Source organism: Embiotoca jacksoni, unplaced genomic scaffold (assembly GCF_022577435.1).
Source record: "Embiotoca jacksoni isolate LCO1_2020_lvr unplaced genomic scaffold, fEmbJac1.0.p SCAF_17, whole genome shotgun sequence".
Lineage (NCBI taxonomy): Eukaryota > Metazoa > Chordata > Actinopteri > Embiotocidae > Embiotoca > Embiotoca jacksoni.
The window spans coordinates 6452156-6469482 of NW_027185307.1; the positions used below are offsets into that span (position 1 = coordinate 6452156).

The window sequence follows — 17327 nt, forward strand, 5'->3', positions numbered from 1 at the left end:
CGAGGTCAGTCACACATGATGAACACTCTGAAGTACAGAAATTAAAGTTTAATTCAATTTGGGTTTTTGACCGTGATGGTGGCGACGGCCTGTGGGGATGGTGGAGCTGGTCTGTCTGCTGCTTTGGTCAAGACTGAAATATTTAAAAAAAAAAAACTATTGGATGAATTACCATGAAACTTGACACAGACAGAATATTAAAGACTTCAGTGGCACCCTGACATTTCCTCCAGCTCCTCTGAGAAGACGACATACGTGGGTTTGAATCTCAACAACTGTTGGATGGACTTCAATAAAATTTGGTGCCGATATAAAGTACACGTCACCCTCAGTAGGATTTTCATCAGGCGCTTTCAAGTCAAAATTAGAGCCTGACTGATACTAATACTTTGTCACCAATACTGATGTTAGGAGGTAAAAAGTAGGGATGTAGGGATGACTTTTACAAAATAGCTACATAATGATATTATTTTAAATAATCATCAGTAATTACAATACAATAACTGAGTGTAAAGGTGACTATAGAACAACTACAGAAGTCTGGAAAATTTAGAAAATGACAATTTTACTGTAATACAGCCTTTAAAACCAGGAAATTACAATAATTATGTCGTATCACGATAATACGACATCCAAAATCTGAGACGATATCTGGTCTCATGTGACGGTACTGTTATAGTATCGACATATAAAGTAGCCGAGCCCGACTGCAAGTGCACCTGTGAAACACAGACAGGCAGTGTACCTAAGCATGCATACCATAACTCACAAACACAAACACACATACAAAGACATGCAATCCTACCAGAAACACGCACACACAGATATCCGTCTCTTGGGATCCCATCATCATAACAACGAATTCACAGTTTGCCATGAGGCCCCGGTGCGGGTCGAGTCACGCAACGGGAGGCAGCGCATCACCACGGTCAATCTAGCCCTTTGTTTACCGTCCCATTGAGAAAACCTGGCACGTTAACAGAAGCATCAGTGGCTCGGCTCCGCTGTTTGTCCGCTCACGTAGTCGTTTGGCCGCTGATCAGTGTCATAATTTGTTACTTGACTGAGAGTCATTAGGATATTGAGTGTGTAACGATGATCTGATGCTCGAGCTATTCCCACATAGCGTGCTGCTATATCTGTCTGATTATGACAAGCTGTCTGCTCTGATGCCGTCAGCAGAAACCATCCGCCTCTCCAGGAATTTAACAAACTATCTTCACAGGTTTGTCAAAAGGATCCAAAATACGCTTGTGTGCATTTAAAACGATCACGGCCAAATATAACTGGGGCCTGACGTCAAGTCTAAATAACAAGAAATTACTTTTCACTCGCTATTTGCAAGTGAAATAAACTACCTCATAATAAATCTGTTGTTGAAGTCTGAATTAAGGTCTCAGGGTCAGGTGACTGAAAAACAAATCTGCTCCTCGCTCTGATTGGTGTTGACAGGCTTGATGTGTTCGTCTCACTCTCTTCTACTCACTTTCACACACGACCACATGTATTCAGACAGAGATGCACACGTACACGCACACGCACACGCACACACACACAGTGCGGTTTCTTACCTCCAGGAGGAGGCTGCTCTCGTTGACGTTGGTGCCCAGAGAAAGGCTCTCCTTCCTGGGTTCAGAGTTAGAGGATGCTGCGCTGACGATGTGCTTCCTGGAGGTCTTCTCTTGAGTCGCTATGAGGAAAAAAATGAAAAGAAAATGGGTAAATGGGTTGTCACCAGGGATACATTAAGGTTGAATAGAGCCACCACTGGGCTTGAGTGTCTAAAAGTTCAAATGCAGCTGGAAGTGAGAAGAGCATCCACAAAGATAAGAGGACAATCATACATCCTGAATTAACCTCATATCGACAGGGAAATGTGTTCATACTGTATATGCTGCGTTCAAGGTCTGGAAAGTAAAGTTAAGCCCGCCTGACACAGTTCAACGTTTGATATATCTTCTGCAGACTCAGAGACAGAAACTAAGAGATATGTCAACACAGGAAAAGTTGAGAACGATAACAAAAATTATTGTGTTTTCCAAAGTACGCTCGCCAAGCCTCCCACCGCCTCTGATAGGGCAGAGGGGAGAGCTGGACCGGCCCTCAGACATGTGGTGGACACATTAACTGTGAACCCGTCTCCTTTTTGCACTAATGCCAGGTATTAGTCTCTCTATTGGGCCGGTCTAACAAGACAAAACAGTGAGGGGATTTCATGACTTTACGGGATTCCTCACACACGATATAGCCGCATGCGAAGCTCACCGGGATGCAGAGAAAGAGGAGCAGGGCAACGTTCAGGGCATTCAGGGCGTCTGATTCAAGCGGTGGACTAAATACAACCAAAAGACCTTGTAGAAGCTCGTGTGAGAGGCATGTTCAGACTGCAAAAATAACCTTTTTTTTTACTGAATTGGGCAAGAGGTTTTAAGTATTATTTGACTTTAAAATGATTAATGAACAGTAATAATAAACAAAATCAGCAGATGAAATGAGAAAATTCAAGTATTTCCTGTTATCGGAATGAAGTCTCATACATTTAAATCTGTATTTAGAAAAAAAGACGTAACTTACATTTTTTAAGAAGAGATTTACTTCATTCAAACAACATTTGAAAAGGGAAAATCAGTTTGTTAAAACTGACTTTACTACATTGCAAACACACACAGGTCTAAAATGACTGTTTTTTTTAATCACTGTTCTGCTCCTTCGTGCTATCTGCAATTTAACAAAGTGAAAATATCGACACAAGAAAAAGTAAAACCTTCGATCACCTAAAAAAACATGGAAGTAATTGATCCATCAAACACTTCACGTTGACTCAATGTATGTCCGTTTACATTGTACTGATTTAAAAAAATAAGTTAACCGTGAACATAAATTAGAAAGTTTCATTTATATGAACAAACTAACATTTTTAAGCTACTTGAATGAGATAAAACACATTAATCGAAACACCACATATCACACTCTAACTATAGATGTCCTTCCCGCCCTAACGTGAGGCCTACTTACTATCACGCCATAGTGTGTACACATGCAACTAGCCTACACGACTGTGGCGTGCTGAATTGTCACATGTGCAGCGGTGACGTATGCGTTGCGTGTTGCTGGCATGTTTGCGTGTTGCTGTTATGGGTGTGCTGTCAGGGGGCATGTGGCTCACTCCTCCAAGAGATCAGCCCTTTGCTCACTCATTGTAGCAGGCAAAGATTAGTCACGCAACACACACACACCATAGCTTCATTATGAAAAACTATCTAAGTATGTATGGGTATATCTTCCGGTGCTTCCTGCGGTCCCCACCCCCACCAGCTAACCCCATTACGGCTACCATTCCTCCCCCTTTAACCTTCTACTGTCTCCTAGATGCTCTGCCCATCCCTCCCCCATCCGAGCTTCTTCAACCCTCCTCCTCATCATTATCATCATCACCATCATCATCTCTCCACCCTTTTCTTTGTTCGGCTCGGCATCGCAGGCGATGGACAACTGATTTCGTGATACTGGAAGAGTCCCCCCTTCCTTTAAATCCACCCTTAAGCACGCAAAGCTAATGCGCCTCTATTTTTTTCCCCCATCCATACATTTTGTATGGATTACTTTTCTTCACGTGATCATCTATTCCCACAGTTGCAACAGCAGGTTAACTCAAAGCTGCACATGGAAACGAAGGCTGTGATGTGTGCCTGTTTGCTGAAACGCTGAGGAGAGTACTGACAGGCCGCCTCATAAACTCATAAAAGCCAGTAATAATGTTAAGCATTTTGTCATCACCTCCGCTGGGTGCAAACATACAAACAAACAGACTCAGACAGCCACACACACAAAACCATTCTGTTCAATCACCGCAATATCATTCAAGCAGTGGAAACCATTGCAGAGGGAAATGAATCTAATAACCGTCTTTACTTTCCTCCTTCAACGCCTCATGTATTTTTGTTTTTCTCTCTTACGGCAGATTTTGGAGAGGATGCGGCGTCAGGAAAGACAAACACTCGGGATGATTAATTATCGGCACGCCACTTCCTCTGCCAACAATACGGCCTTTATTCATCGCCGCTCATGTCTTCGGGTTTGCTTTTCTTTGCCTCTATTTTCTCCCTCTCCGCTCGAAAAAGGAAAACAGAGTAGGTAATGGTGAGGCGTTTATGTGCTCGCCGTGAGGACAGGGTGTTAAGTAAAAAGTGACAAGTAGCGGGATGTGGATGCTGCCAAAGGGTGAGGCTGAAAGTGTCTCGGCCCTTCAGCCGGCCAGGTTTGTCTTTCCACTTCCACTGAGTGCACAAAATATCAAGACCACCCGCCAATTATGAAGCTGCAGTCAGACCGTGTTTGTCTCAGGACTTCAATCGGCTCGGAGAACCCCCTGGACGAGTGACTGTAATCATCTTGGACGGGTTGGAGTTGTTGAAATGAAACAATATTATGAAAGGTGGTGGTGCTTCAGACCGCTGTGTGCCACAAGAAGTATTTCTAGAGCTTCTGTTAAGAAGTGCAATATTTATCTGTCTTATAAAACTTTCACAAAACATCTAACAAACTGCTGCTTGCTGCTTAGTAACCAGGCTGGAGCTCAGTCCTTCTCAATGAGGTATTAATTACTGCAGCCTCTAGGGGGTGAGGTGAGTTTGGCTGTATGTGTAAAAACGCACTGCTGCTTTCAACACCCTCTCTTCTAAAGCAACTTCCTCTTGTAATACCAAAAGGAAGCTGAATAAAAAGAAAACAGAAAACAGAAAACAGCAACGAGAAAGAAGAAAAAAGAGAAACGACCCTCCATGAGCAGGGTGAGAAATGTCTCTTAGGGGTCCGTCGTGTCACTGACGTGCTCTTATTCTGGGGATGATGGGCTTAAAAGACAAAAGAAATGTCCTGCAAAATGCTGAAAAACGCAGAGATGAATATTTCAGTTCAATCCTGCACATTAGAAACGAATCAAAGCTGGCATGACATTATGATGTTGTTGAGGAGTCCTGCATGACTTAAAGTGATTCACAAGCCGTGAGGACAAGAGTAGCATGCAGTTTGAGCTGAAATGGCAGATAATACTGCAGGTCCTGTTCTTCAGATCATGTTCCTGTGGGGAGCAGAGAGCAGGTAAGTGGTTCGTACACGGCTGCTCGTAAACACAACACCAGCTGCTGCACGGGACCGACCAACCTGGATGCTGCTCCAAACTGAGCCAAACAGGTGGGTCAGTGTTTGTAGACATTTCACAGTCTAAAGTGCCTTTTAAAGTCAGTCTGTTTGAGGAAGAAATTAACAGCGGTTGAAACAACATTTACTTGACAGCTATATTTGTCGAGTAAATATACAGATTGCAGATTTAAACATAAACAATAGATAATATCATGGCAATTAGCTCCATCTCCTATCCAGAGAAGACACATGAATTGTATTTTTTTGTTGCAATATTACTTCTTTTGCCTGAGAAAATGAAATTTCTCCTGTTGGGACACCCAAAAACACACATTCATGTCGTGTGTCTCCCTGATTTGAGCAGCATGGATGCCACCTTTTGGCAGCTGATCCTCAGCTGAGTGTTCTGCTAGTACAGAAGAGCTGCAGCCCTGAACATGTGAGCGCTGCGCTGCATAGCAGCCCCTCCCCTCCTACAAGGCTTGCGTGAGTGAGTAGAGAAAACTGTGTGTGCGTGCATGTGTGTGTGTTGAGGTTGGGTTGGCTAACTGCCACCTCCTTTGCCTATTCCCGCCCCTTTCCCTCAGCTCTCTCTCTCTCTCTCTCTCTCTCTCTCTCTCCCCCCCCCTCCCCCTCACAGGAAATCCACAGCGGAGCGAGCAATACCAACACAGAGAGAGAGAGAGAGAAGCTGGCTGATCAAGGGCTGGTTGTCACGCGAGCCAGCCGTCTGTCAATCTCCCCCTCTTCCTCCTGACAGGCTGCTGGCAGACAGCCAAGGCCTTGCGTGCAAGCCGGCGAGCAACATTAGCCCATAAAGAATTTCATAATAGCAACAGCTGTTAAATATTGATGACTGCTGGCAAGCGCTCAATGGTGCTCCGCAAAAAGGTTAAGCCTGCACTGTAATGGAAGCTAATACTTCATTATACCACAGATCAAATGTCCGGATCTCGCTGTGGCCAAATTCAACCCATACCTTTTTTTTCTTTCTTGTTTTTGCAAAGAAAAAAAAAAAAAAAAGATTAACTGTAAGAAAGTTTTTGGCATTTTCATCTTTTTCTAAAAACAAACAGGAGCAGACTTTTCCACTAGTTTGATTCTGCTCCAGTTGTTGGATATATACAGCATACTGATGGGCTCTTCAATCATTTTCCATACCGATATTAAGGTTAAAGTGAGATTTATAATCTTTCTGATATTGTTTTGGACGAGAATGTTTCCACTGTCAGATTTGATTACAATCAAAGGGATGGAACGATTTAAAGAAATTCCCTTTATCTCTTAAACAACATCCACAAAAAGTACTTCTGTCGGAGGCACGGCAGGCATTACAAACATTCATCTTTCAGAGGAGATTATAATGTGAGTGAGATATTCTTGTAGGGGAGTGTGTGCATGGGGAGCTGCGAGGGGAAGCCTATCTGTGAAGCAGGAAAAAAACAGAAAATTGATTCGCTGAACTGTGCGTAAACAAAGGCCTCTGTTATACCTTGATATTGAAGTAGAAGGGAAGTCATATTATGACAAAGCAAATGAGATCACACAGAACGAAGGTCGAGATGTAAACTCAATTGTTTCCACTTCTCTGTTTTGGTTGGCAAGCAGAAGCGCTAGTCTCCATGTTGTAGAGGAGTGATACGTCCCCGCACATGAGCCCTTGGGCAAAACAGACTCGTACGGCAACTTCTCTGCAGAGTGTACACAGCTACTGTATGTGGTGCGCCATAAAACTGGTGCCACAGACACATCGACACACGCTGGAGGACGATTATAGCAATTGTAATTTGAAAGTCATCTAATTGCCTCTATAAATAGAGAACATGACTGATTGTGGCACCCATGTTTTATGTGAGCACAATGTTTGTCTGCTGGGAAAATTGCTTTTCTGATGAATCAGATGAAGGAAGCAAGACACAAGCAGAGCGCGCTAAAAGGCTGTCTAAACACTCCTAAATTTGGCTTGTCAAGCCTTGGGAAAATTAACCACCACATAAGCCTAATGTGGTGCAATATTTATACAGACAATTAGAAAAACTAACACAATGCAAATGGATGGTGGCCCAAGGAGAATGTGCATGAAACCACGTGCTCTCTCGCAAACACACACAGGCTGCTTTCAGGCATGTGTTGTGTGAGATGAGCCAGTTATGCAGGAAAGCTTTTTATTTGACTGCAGCCAAATGAATGCAACAGTGTATCTGCTAATTGAAGACAACAATACGCTCCAGGTTTTTCTGCCGTTGCCGGGGTATGACATGTTCCACCAGCCAAACGTCGACCTCGGCCCTCAGTTTACTCAGTGGGGGCCTCAACTCCGGATACAAACTCCCTGGTGAGTCACATACAGTATGTTCCAGCTCGACCCTGCCTGGAGGCAGAGCGACGACACACGTGTACCCGCTGCATGTGCAGAAACAAACACAGTGAAAGTGTATGTTGTGAGAGGGGAGTTGAGGGAAAACTCCATTATTAGGCCTATTGTTTATTCACTACAGCCCGTCTCCTTTGTCCATTCAAACCATGACTTCATACATTTCCAGACATACAACTCTGTTTCCCAAAAACGTTGGTCTGCTGTGTAAAATGTAAATAAAAACGGATTGAGTTTTTATTTACATTTTACACAGCGTCAACTTCTTTCAGAAACGGGGTCGTATTAGATTGACATAACTATGGACCCTGGCATGGAGGACCTTTTCTCCCTACTTTTTTTTTTATATTGTTGGTGTATAGTAAGTAAGTTGTAGAAACAACTGATACATTTCTAATGCCATGCAATCTTTACAGCATAACTACAGCAAAGTGCCACATCCACTTTACTACAAGAAACATGAGCTCTTGCATGCATGTATGTGTATGCGTGGTTACTCTATAAATAGCTTTTCCTTGGATTCCTGTTTTGATGAGGACTGCTGTGGCTTGTTGCTCTCTCAAGGAGCTGGCGGTTAATAAAAGTTGCATTCAGGAACCCCACCTGGCCACAATAAAGCACAAGCTTTCTATTTTTGTTCCTCACACAATCTCTATTTTCATGAGCAGTCGGGCGATTCCAGAGTACCATACGGTGTCGCCTCAAATTGTAAAGTTCATGTGAACGTTCGTTGCTGTAAAGCACAAATTGCTAATAAATTCTTCATAAAATCCTCTCGTGCTTTATAAACAAACAAGAAGGTTGCAAACAGATGCCCAATATGAGATGAATTTAAAGTTGTAAATTAGTTAAACGTGGTGGAAAATGCAGGGCAGAAAGAGAGGGAGAGTAAAAAGAGATGAATGATTTGAAGTGAATTTGACTGAACCATGAGCTCAAGTAAAGTCGCTTCATTAAAATCTAGGCTCAAACATATGAGCGCATTAGACCTTTGGCTCATAATGTACAGAATAAACAATCCAAAAAGGTTTATTATAGAGCTCGCTCATTCGTCCTGCACTATTTACCCCTGCCACGGACGGCTTCATTACAAAGAGCACCGGTGCCTTTGACTTTCCTGTTTCTTCTTACTGAGAAAGGAAATACTTGAGGCAAGTCAAACAACTCAGGGAATAATTGTTAGTTTTCTACCCCTATATTTTCATCTCGCTGAATTCCTGCATGAGAGGGGAGGAGGGCAGAGGAGCGACGTGGGGGAGAGCAGAGGTCACAGCGTGCAGCACCTCCACTTTAGCAAACTGGTGGTTCGTTGTGTTGCGTGCCAACTGGTGTTACTCGTATTATCCAAAATAACAGGGAGAGAGAGAACGACAACAAGTCTTGGCTCCCCCCTCTCATATTTTCCTCTTTGTTGCCCACTCAAAAGCAATCCTCACATCGTTTTGTGGTCACCATAAACTGAGCGTTCAACAGGTTTTCTGAAAAAGAACCACACCTTAAAAAGCTGAGTACGTCAGTGATCCCATTAGAATTAGAATTTTTTTCTCTCATCCGTAGAGCCGCTCCAAAAGGGTAATCTGTTAAAAAGATTATTGTGTCGTTTTGGCCCATTGAGGCAAATAATAATGGGCAGATGGTCCCTCAGGCTGAATCCATATGGGAGGGAAACTACAGTAATGCTGCTGTAGCACGCAATGCTAAACAATTGCTATCCACTGCCGCAGGCTGAAAGGAGGGCTGTACGGCTTTACAACAAGTTGTGTGGAGTTGCTGAAGTTTGACTCAGGGAGACATTGTTTTTTGGGGGGAGAGAGTGAGTAAACATATAAAGATGCTCACTTTGTGTGCTAAAGAGTAACGTTGTACCGAGTAAAATAAAGGGGGATGCTAATGCTGCCGCAACGTGCAATGCTGACTATGAAACAAGGCTGGAAGGAGGACAGTATAGATGCATGTTAACACTTCTTACAGTCCAATGTATATATGTCCAAAATGTTAATGTTTCATCAGTCATGTAACCACGTTGGTTTTTAGCATTTTGGCTGCATTTTTAGTCTAAAAGTGTTTTAAATGGTTCATTAAACTGAGATATTGCAGGATGTTCTCAACTCATAAAGCAACACTTCAGCTTTCAGTTTTCAGATCATCAAATTTGGAAAGTTGGAAAATTTGGAAACCGTAAGCAAAGAAAAGATACAGTGTTCGGCCTGCAGAGTCCACACCCCATACGTGTACACACAGACACAGAAAGAGACACCGATGTGTAATTAAATGGGTGTGAGGTGGTTAATGTGTCCAGGGTTGAGGGGGATCAAGTGATAGCCGTGATGCTGATAATGCTTTATGCATGAAAGACATTAAGGTGTCAATCAGTAAACTCTACCAGAGGTGTCATGTAGCCACTGCCTCTGTGTGTGTGTGTGTGTGTGTGTGTGTGTGTGTGTGTGTGTGTGTGTGTGTGTGTGTGTGTGTGTGTGAAGCAGGTAATTTAGAGCAATAACAAGATGCAGTATCCCCCCCCCTGAAAAGCTATTCAAAGTAAAACCTTTTTCTTTTTTTTTGTCACATACATCCAATCCAATTTTAATTTAAGGTAAAGTAATTAAAGAGTTACCTTATGTTTTCCTTAATAGTTTTAAGGGACAGATTTAAAGCAGACTTTTCTGTAGTTCAGAGGTCTAACAGCTTCAGCCTGATCTGATTTTACTCAGCAGCACCCGTCAGCTCCACTTTAACACGAGTGACTCGTCTCCCGCCTTTCTCACCAATAATATCACATAACAATTTGGCTTCTGACAGAGGCAAATTGGGGCATCTGATTAAAGGTAATCCGATTATTTTTCTCCTAACGCCTCATCCTTGTGTTGCAGGGCACTAGGGCCGGGGTGCAGTCGAACACGGAAACCTCACTGAGGCATCTTAAACCTCAAATACAAAGCGGGACCCGCCTCTGGAAGTTAGTTAAAAGTCCAGGGCTTTGAAAAAGGACAAAGATTTTGTGTAGGTGGACCGATTTACACTCATTTACAGCAGAAATATTCATCTCAACAAGAGTTTCAATAAAAAGAGTTCAAAGAAATATCAGAAAAAACAAGAATTTCCTTCACAAGAGTAAAGTGGTGGTTTGTCCCATTAAAAGGCAAGATTATTAAAAATCAACTCCATGATATCAAAGAACTTTAACAACATTATAAATCCAGTATTGAGAGGAGTTTTTCATGTTTCTGAAGCTTTTGCAGCCTAACGACACCCAAAATTCAGAGTGAGACACTGAATACATGTAATAAATAAGAAACAGTGTCACACAGGGATGTTAAAAATCTAAAGTATTGAATATCGAGACGGGGCACCAGCTCCTGGCAGCTTCAGTCCAACAACAACTGTGTTAGTTTTCCAAAAAACATTGGCAGATGCTGTAGACGTAAGCTCTGGGAGGACAGGTGAAATCGGCCTTCATCAGGTTGTGGACGTATCGTGACTGTCCACTTGTCCACTTCACATTCTCCCATCTGTGCTCCTTGCATGTCATCACCGCACTCTAATCCAGGCCTGTTTATACCAACTGTGTTTGCTCCGATCACTTCTTTTGGCACAGGGAGGGAGGACATATACCCCCTGTGCTGTGGCCGAGCAGGCGATATGTATGTGTGTGTGTGTGTGTGTGTGTGTGTGTGTGTGTGTGTGTGTGTGTGTGACTGAAGGATATGAGAGGGGGGGTGGGGGGGCTTGATAGGAGGCGGTGGTGGGATCACGCAAGCTCGCTACAAGAGGCAAAGTCAGGAGAGAGTCACGCATGACGGGACTTTAGCTGCAGATGCCGCTCGGTCGCCACTCCACTTCCTGGCATCTGGTGTTAGCGTGATGCTACGAGTGTATACATGTATGTGTGTGTTATGTTTAATTCCTAGCCAACTGATGAGATTTCCAGATTGTAAACATACACCGACTTGTCTGTCCTCTCTAAACAGGCTGTCGCTCTGGAGTAGGAAGACTATTTTCTTTCTTACTGCACATGCAAAGCTGCCAAATGTAGCGCTCCGTGCTTCCTCCGGAGGGAATATTGAACGCACTGCACGGAGAGAAGTTTGTCTGGTGTTGAGCTGGAGGTGCGTCGTACAAAAAAATAAAAATAAAGATGAAACTTCTACGACACTTTTTTTTTTTTTTCATTTCACAGAGGAACTCCACCTGCTTCTAAACTCAGTTTACCAGAGAAGTCCTACTCAGCCAGGGAAAGACAGTCGTATAATGTTTTATGTGCCTCTGGAGGATCTTTGTCAAGTCTTAGGAAACAAGTATGATGATGTCATAGTGATGACAACAGCATGGATGTGGAGACTGAAATCTTTGACAGAAAGAAAGGTGTTATAGACTGGAGTTGTGGATTTGATTTATTAGAAGGATGATAGAATAAAAAAGATTCTGTTAACTGCATTATGGTGAACTTTTGAAACTTGACTTACATTAGAGACTAAAACTGTATTACAGGATTTGTCAGCCGACAAAAAAACTGTCTGTGTACGTGCCACAATTGTATGACAGCGAAAAACTAAATCACTAAAGCGTCCCTTTAAAGTAAAAAAGAGAAATTATCTATAATGATAATAATAATAATAATAATAAAATTAATTTATGAACCATTTTTTACTAACAATGTTACAAAGGGATTTATAAATTGGAAATAAAACCAGGCGAGGCCATGAGCACTGAAAAAGTAATACAATAAAATGAGTAAAACAATACAAATTAGCCAATAAAATGAAAATGATGATAAAAAGTAAGATAATGAATTGAAACACTTCAAATAAATAAAAGTATAAACAGAGAAAATACAAATATATGTTAAATATTTCGAAAAGCTTTTGCAAAAGAACAAGTTTAGAGAAAAGATTTAAAAGAAGACTTGTGCTCAATGCAAAGTGTAATTTCTCCCTCAGTGGCCACATTGTTTAAATAGTAAATCTAGTAGTCTTGAAGCAGTAGAAAGCAATTGCGTGATTGACCAACAAAAGTCAACGGTGCAGTATTTTACTGATATTTCAAGGGCGCATTATCAAGATCTCTTTTAGCAAGATATGATCCTACTTAGCAAAACGTGTGTCACTGCTGCAGGGACGTGTAGGAGCACACCAACATGCAAAAGCATTTAAAAATAAAAAGATTACAAAGTACAAGATTATTATTGTGTTCACCAATTACGCCCAGAACTCACCTTTGATTGATTAAAATACAAAGTACAACCCTTTTGAACCATTCACATTACTTTGTGTTCAGATTATCCGCATTCAAACTAGCAAAAGTGAATTTAGACAAGCACTAAATGCACTTGCCACATACGCTTTTGACTGCGGGCTTAGATTAAATATAGCCTTTACTGTTTGGGAGGCTCTAAATAACAAACGCACGATGACCTTTAGTCAACAACTGTGACCTGGGAGTAACCAGCAGGGCTCCTAATGACAGAGAGGGCACATACCAGGTCAACCAATCAGCAGTGTGTTGAGGAGGATTTCAGAGCATTTCAGCTCTTAAACTTGATAACAACTAAATATTAATTGGAAATCTTACAAGAAGCCAGAGGAAGGAGGCAAGTACCAGGGTAATGTGATGTCATTATTTTGATAAGGCCTGCAGTTCGGTATTTTACCATGGCAACCAAGTCTCTACTTTCCATTGCAAATCAGGAGCACAAGACGCTGTACATGCGTACATTCCTGCCTTCTATTCTATTCAATGTCTTTGTATAGAAAACAAGTTGCGTGCAAAGACATTCAGTCGTCACATAATGATCGTTCACTGATGACCTCAACGAGCTTGACAGGTTTAAAAACCGCTTCAAAATAAACTCCTCCTGCCTCTGAGCTGTGATGTTGAAAATATGTGGAAATTAAGGTAAGGTTGGTTATGCAATGGAGCCGTGCCCGAACATTACGGCGAGGATGGATACGTGAATGATTTTTGTCTTCATCATCATCATCATCATTGGCGTCCAGCCTAGTAAAGCAAAAGTACGTGCATGTGTGTGATTTTTTTGCGTCTGCAGGCTATAGGTCAGCACTTGTTTTGTGCGCTCATGTGTGTGTGTGTGTGTGTGTGTGTGTGTGTGTGTGTGTGTGTGTGTGTGTGTGTGTGTGTGTGTGTGTGTGTGTGCGTGTGTGTGTGTGTGTGCGTGCGTATGACACAGCAATTGTTTGTGTTTCAGCCTGGTGATGATCTCATCACCATGTGGTTAAAGCTCCTTGTCCCCTAAAATGAGACTCACGGCTTCTCACGGAAGCAAAGTCGGGAGCAGCGGTGAGCATGTGTGTGTGTGTGTGTGTGTGTGTGTGTGTGTGTGTGTGTTTGTTTGACTGTGTGTTTGTGTGCGTGTTTGAGTGCGTGTATCAGACTCAGGGAAGAAAAGGGATTGTTTTGGGCAGCGAGGCGGAGTACAGTAGGGTGCAGCAGGGTCAGCAGACAGAATCGAGTGTCTCCGTCCGATGACCCTGAATAACACGCACAGATCTGAACCCTGAACTGCATGTTTCACTGTCTGAAACTTTCCATCTGAAATTCATTTTGAACTAGAAAGTGGAACTCGGAACCAAAATGTTGTAAAAATGTATACATTACTTTTTCGTGCAAATTAAAGATGTTTTTCAGGGAAATAATTCTCGTTAAATATCTGAAACTGCATTTAGACCATCACAGAAAAGTAAGATTCTTAACTGAAACTGAGGGTGACCAAATTGATTTCATTTCATGCTAGATTACTGCAGGATGATGAGAAGACAAATCTCAAACTTCAGCCAGGATAGAGCGAAGCTATAGATTTATTTAAAGGCTAGTGCTTTTATGTTGCTTCTATCTAGAAATCTGCAGATGGTGAAAAGAGCCTTTGTAAAGCTCAGTCAGCGGATAAATGTGGAAAAAGTTGCAGGCTAATTTGATTTATGTAAATAGTAGGTAACATCCAGTCATCATATAATTTGATTTGTTGAAGATTTATGTTACTTATAAAGACAGCAGCTGCATGAAATACAAGATGAGAGCATGTGCATCTGATATTTGTTTTCAAGCTGGAGATTGAAATGTAATCAAACAGACGTGCATCTGTCAAACTCTTTAAAACCAACAATGTCTCAAAGTCCTGAAGGGACTTCTGGTGGTTTTTGAAAATATTCAGTTTAAGAAAGGTCAAAGTTCAGGAAGGCTTCTTGAGAAGGCTGAATGGTAAAAATCCAGATCTATTGCGCGGCACGCTTCTCAAACAACCCTCTCAATTATCGTCTCAACTCTAATGAACCTCACATTACAGCCTGTGTCAGTAAACCACCATTTAGCATCGGCAGCGTATAAACTTCCACCTCGGCTCTTTGGTGGCGCCCCACAGCTGAGACCTGTGGGCAACACCGCTGGACCAGCGCCCGTCTCTGCCTGTCTGACTCCACCGCTGGATGTTTTCATGCTGAATATCAAGAGTTGCTGCACACAGAGGGTTGGAAAGTTCTTTTCAAGTTTTTGATGAGGTGATAAACTCCTAAAACCCATCGTATGAAACTCAAATCAAGACTTCTACTCATTGTTAATCATAAGACAAAGTTTTTATCTCATCTCAACTACTTATAAATCACGACTCACTCTCAACTACTCACGCATGTTTTCTGATCCGGCGTCCATCCAGAAATATGATTTATCAAATTAATTTATTAATGGAGAAGTAGTCCTATGATGTGTGCATCTACACCAAACTGCTGCCCGTCTATTTGACTTATTCTCTGATGCTGCAACCCCGTTTCCTCACAGAAATCATCTGAGTTTAATTTAGTCCAATGTCACTGTTGTGCTGGGTGAGATGTGGGAAGGTCGCCAGCTTTTCCGTCTGGGAACCAAATATTAATGGATAATAAATAGTGAGGATTTTGACACTGGGTCAAGTCATGAAATTTTTATGCAAATAATATACATGTACTGACTGTACATGCTGTAAATAAATTCTGTAGCTACATAAACTAAAGTGGGCGGAGCTGTAGGGGTTGTTATAGCATGTAGTATCTCTAAAGACTGCAGCATGTGAATCTTCTCAAACACGCACATGCACGTATGCACGCAGTGAGTGAATGTGCTTCATGTCTGTATTTTGACACTGTATGAACACGTCTGCCGTCAGTGACTCTAATTCAAACTGTTTCTGTGCATCAGTCATTTTGCCAATTTTGAGGAAATACTGTATAATAATAATGATTAAAAAAAAAAAAATCATTATAATTTCAGTGTGTCCCTGAATGCCTCATTTAGATTAAACTTTGTTTTCAGCTCTTCAACAGTCACTCACATCAGTGGTCCCAGCTTTTGGACCAGCGACTGTGTGGAGTCGTGACTGGTGGCAGCTTTTTGGTACCGGTCTTTTTTCAGTGGAAATGTGTGAAATCGGTTTGAGATTAGCCATCAGCAACGGCACAAAGGAAAAGGGAGGGACACGATACTCTTGAAACATGCAGAGGTCCTGTGGTTTAAAACCCAGACTCAGAAGCTCAAGCAGCTGTTTTGTCCATTGAGAGATCCAAAGTCAACCTCACTTCATGACTTGGTTTAATCGTAAGCATCTCAGCTGCAATCTTTAAAAATCACAAGTTGCAAATGTAAAATTTTGCAGACAAAAATCTTTACACACCGTGTATAAAAGAATCCAAGTGATTCAGGATCAGTAATACTTTTTTCTTGTGATTTTGAGTTAGAGACAATGCAAAAAGACACCTAAAATAAGGTGGAGGTGAACAACATATATATCCATATAATATATAAGATATATCTCCAGAGCAGTTCATGTGGAGCTGCTCTGTACTGTACTGTACTGAACTGTATGTTAAATTGCAGGCCGGTCCTCCAGTATTTTCTGCTTGACTTTTCAGATGAAGCCTGATTTATGAGCGGGACCACAGGAATTCCTGTACAATAGCTTCAGGATGTCTCCAGAATAAGAGCAGCATCTCTGATTTGGGAAAACTATTAGCAGCTAAAAACACTGTGGTGTCACTGTGAGCAACGCACGCGAGGCTCAGCGTACCTTTTTCCCCTCCGTTACATAAAGACTGTTTGTTTTCTGCTCTCATCGGTCCTGTTGTAAAAACCGATGGGATTTCTTTCCACGACCGGTCGGCTGAACAGACTGGACCATAACTAGGATTTGGCTGATGTATTTCATGTTGACATAATTTAAATACCAGGAAAGTAAGTGAATTTTATTTCAATTGTGAATTTCAGTGCGCTGTTATCTGAATCACTGTCACAGTTGGAGAAATTGTTGATAAATTGTCATGCATCATTCCAGATCCACTTACACTTATGAAAGAACAAACAAACTCACACGTCAGCACAATGTGTTATATGTTATCCATTTAGGGACACTCTACACTTCAGCAGGACACACAGCTGCTGCTGGGTCTAAACCACCGTCCAGTTGGGGGCCGGTCTCCCGTTACACACACACAAAATAAACACATGAAATACCCACATCCTCCTCACCCAACAACAGTGCTGCAACTGTTTCTCATGTGACAGAAGAGGGGGGTGGAGGGGTGGAGGGAAGCTGCTGAGCTGAGGGAGTGGCGAGGAATAGCGTGCGAAGACCTAATGCAATGTTTCAACCCCAGATGGGTCACATCAAGTAGCCCGCAATCAACAAATTTGGCCCTGGCAAGTTTACACGCTTTACATGTCAGAAGGGACGACGCAGAGAAAAAAGAACAACGGACCCTCCTCCACCTTTTACTGCTTTTTATCGGGCCGCCACAGGTTCTTATTATTAATTACTGTAACTGACAGGAGAAGG

The 17327-nt window shown here is 42.1% G+C and overlaps 1 protein-coding gene across 1 annotated transcript in view; it reads right to left on the reverse strand.

The window, feature by feature from the left end:
• The window catches only part of ahrra (aryl-hydrocarbon receptor repressor a), a 69793-nt gene that overhangs the window by 14973 nt on the left and 37493 nt on the right, over positions 1–17327 (reverse strand). Inside the window, exon 4 of the mRNA XM_069151373.1 lies at positions 1572–1690. Within this exon, the coding sequence (XP_069007474.1) occupies positions 1572–1690 (119 nt within the window). The remainder of the gene's footprint in view (positions 1–1571; positions 1691–17327) is intronic.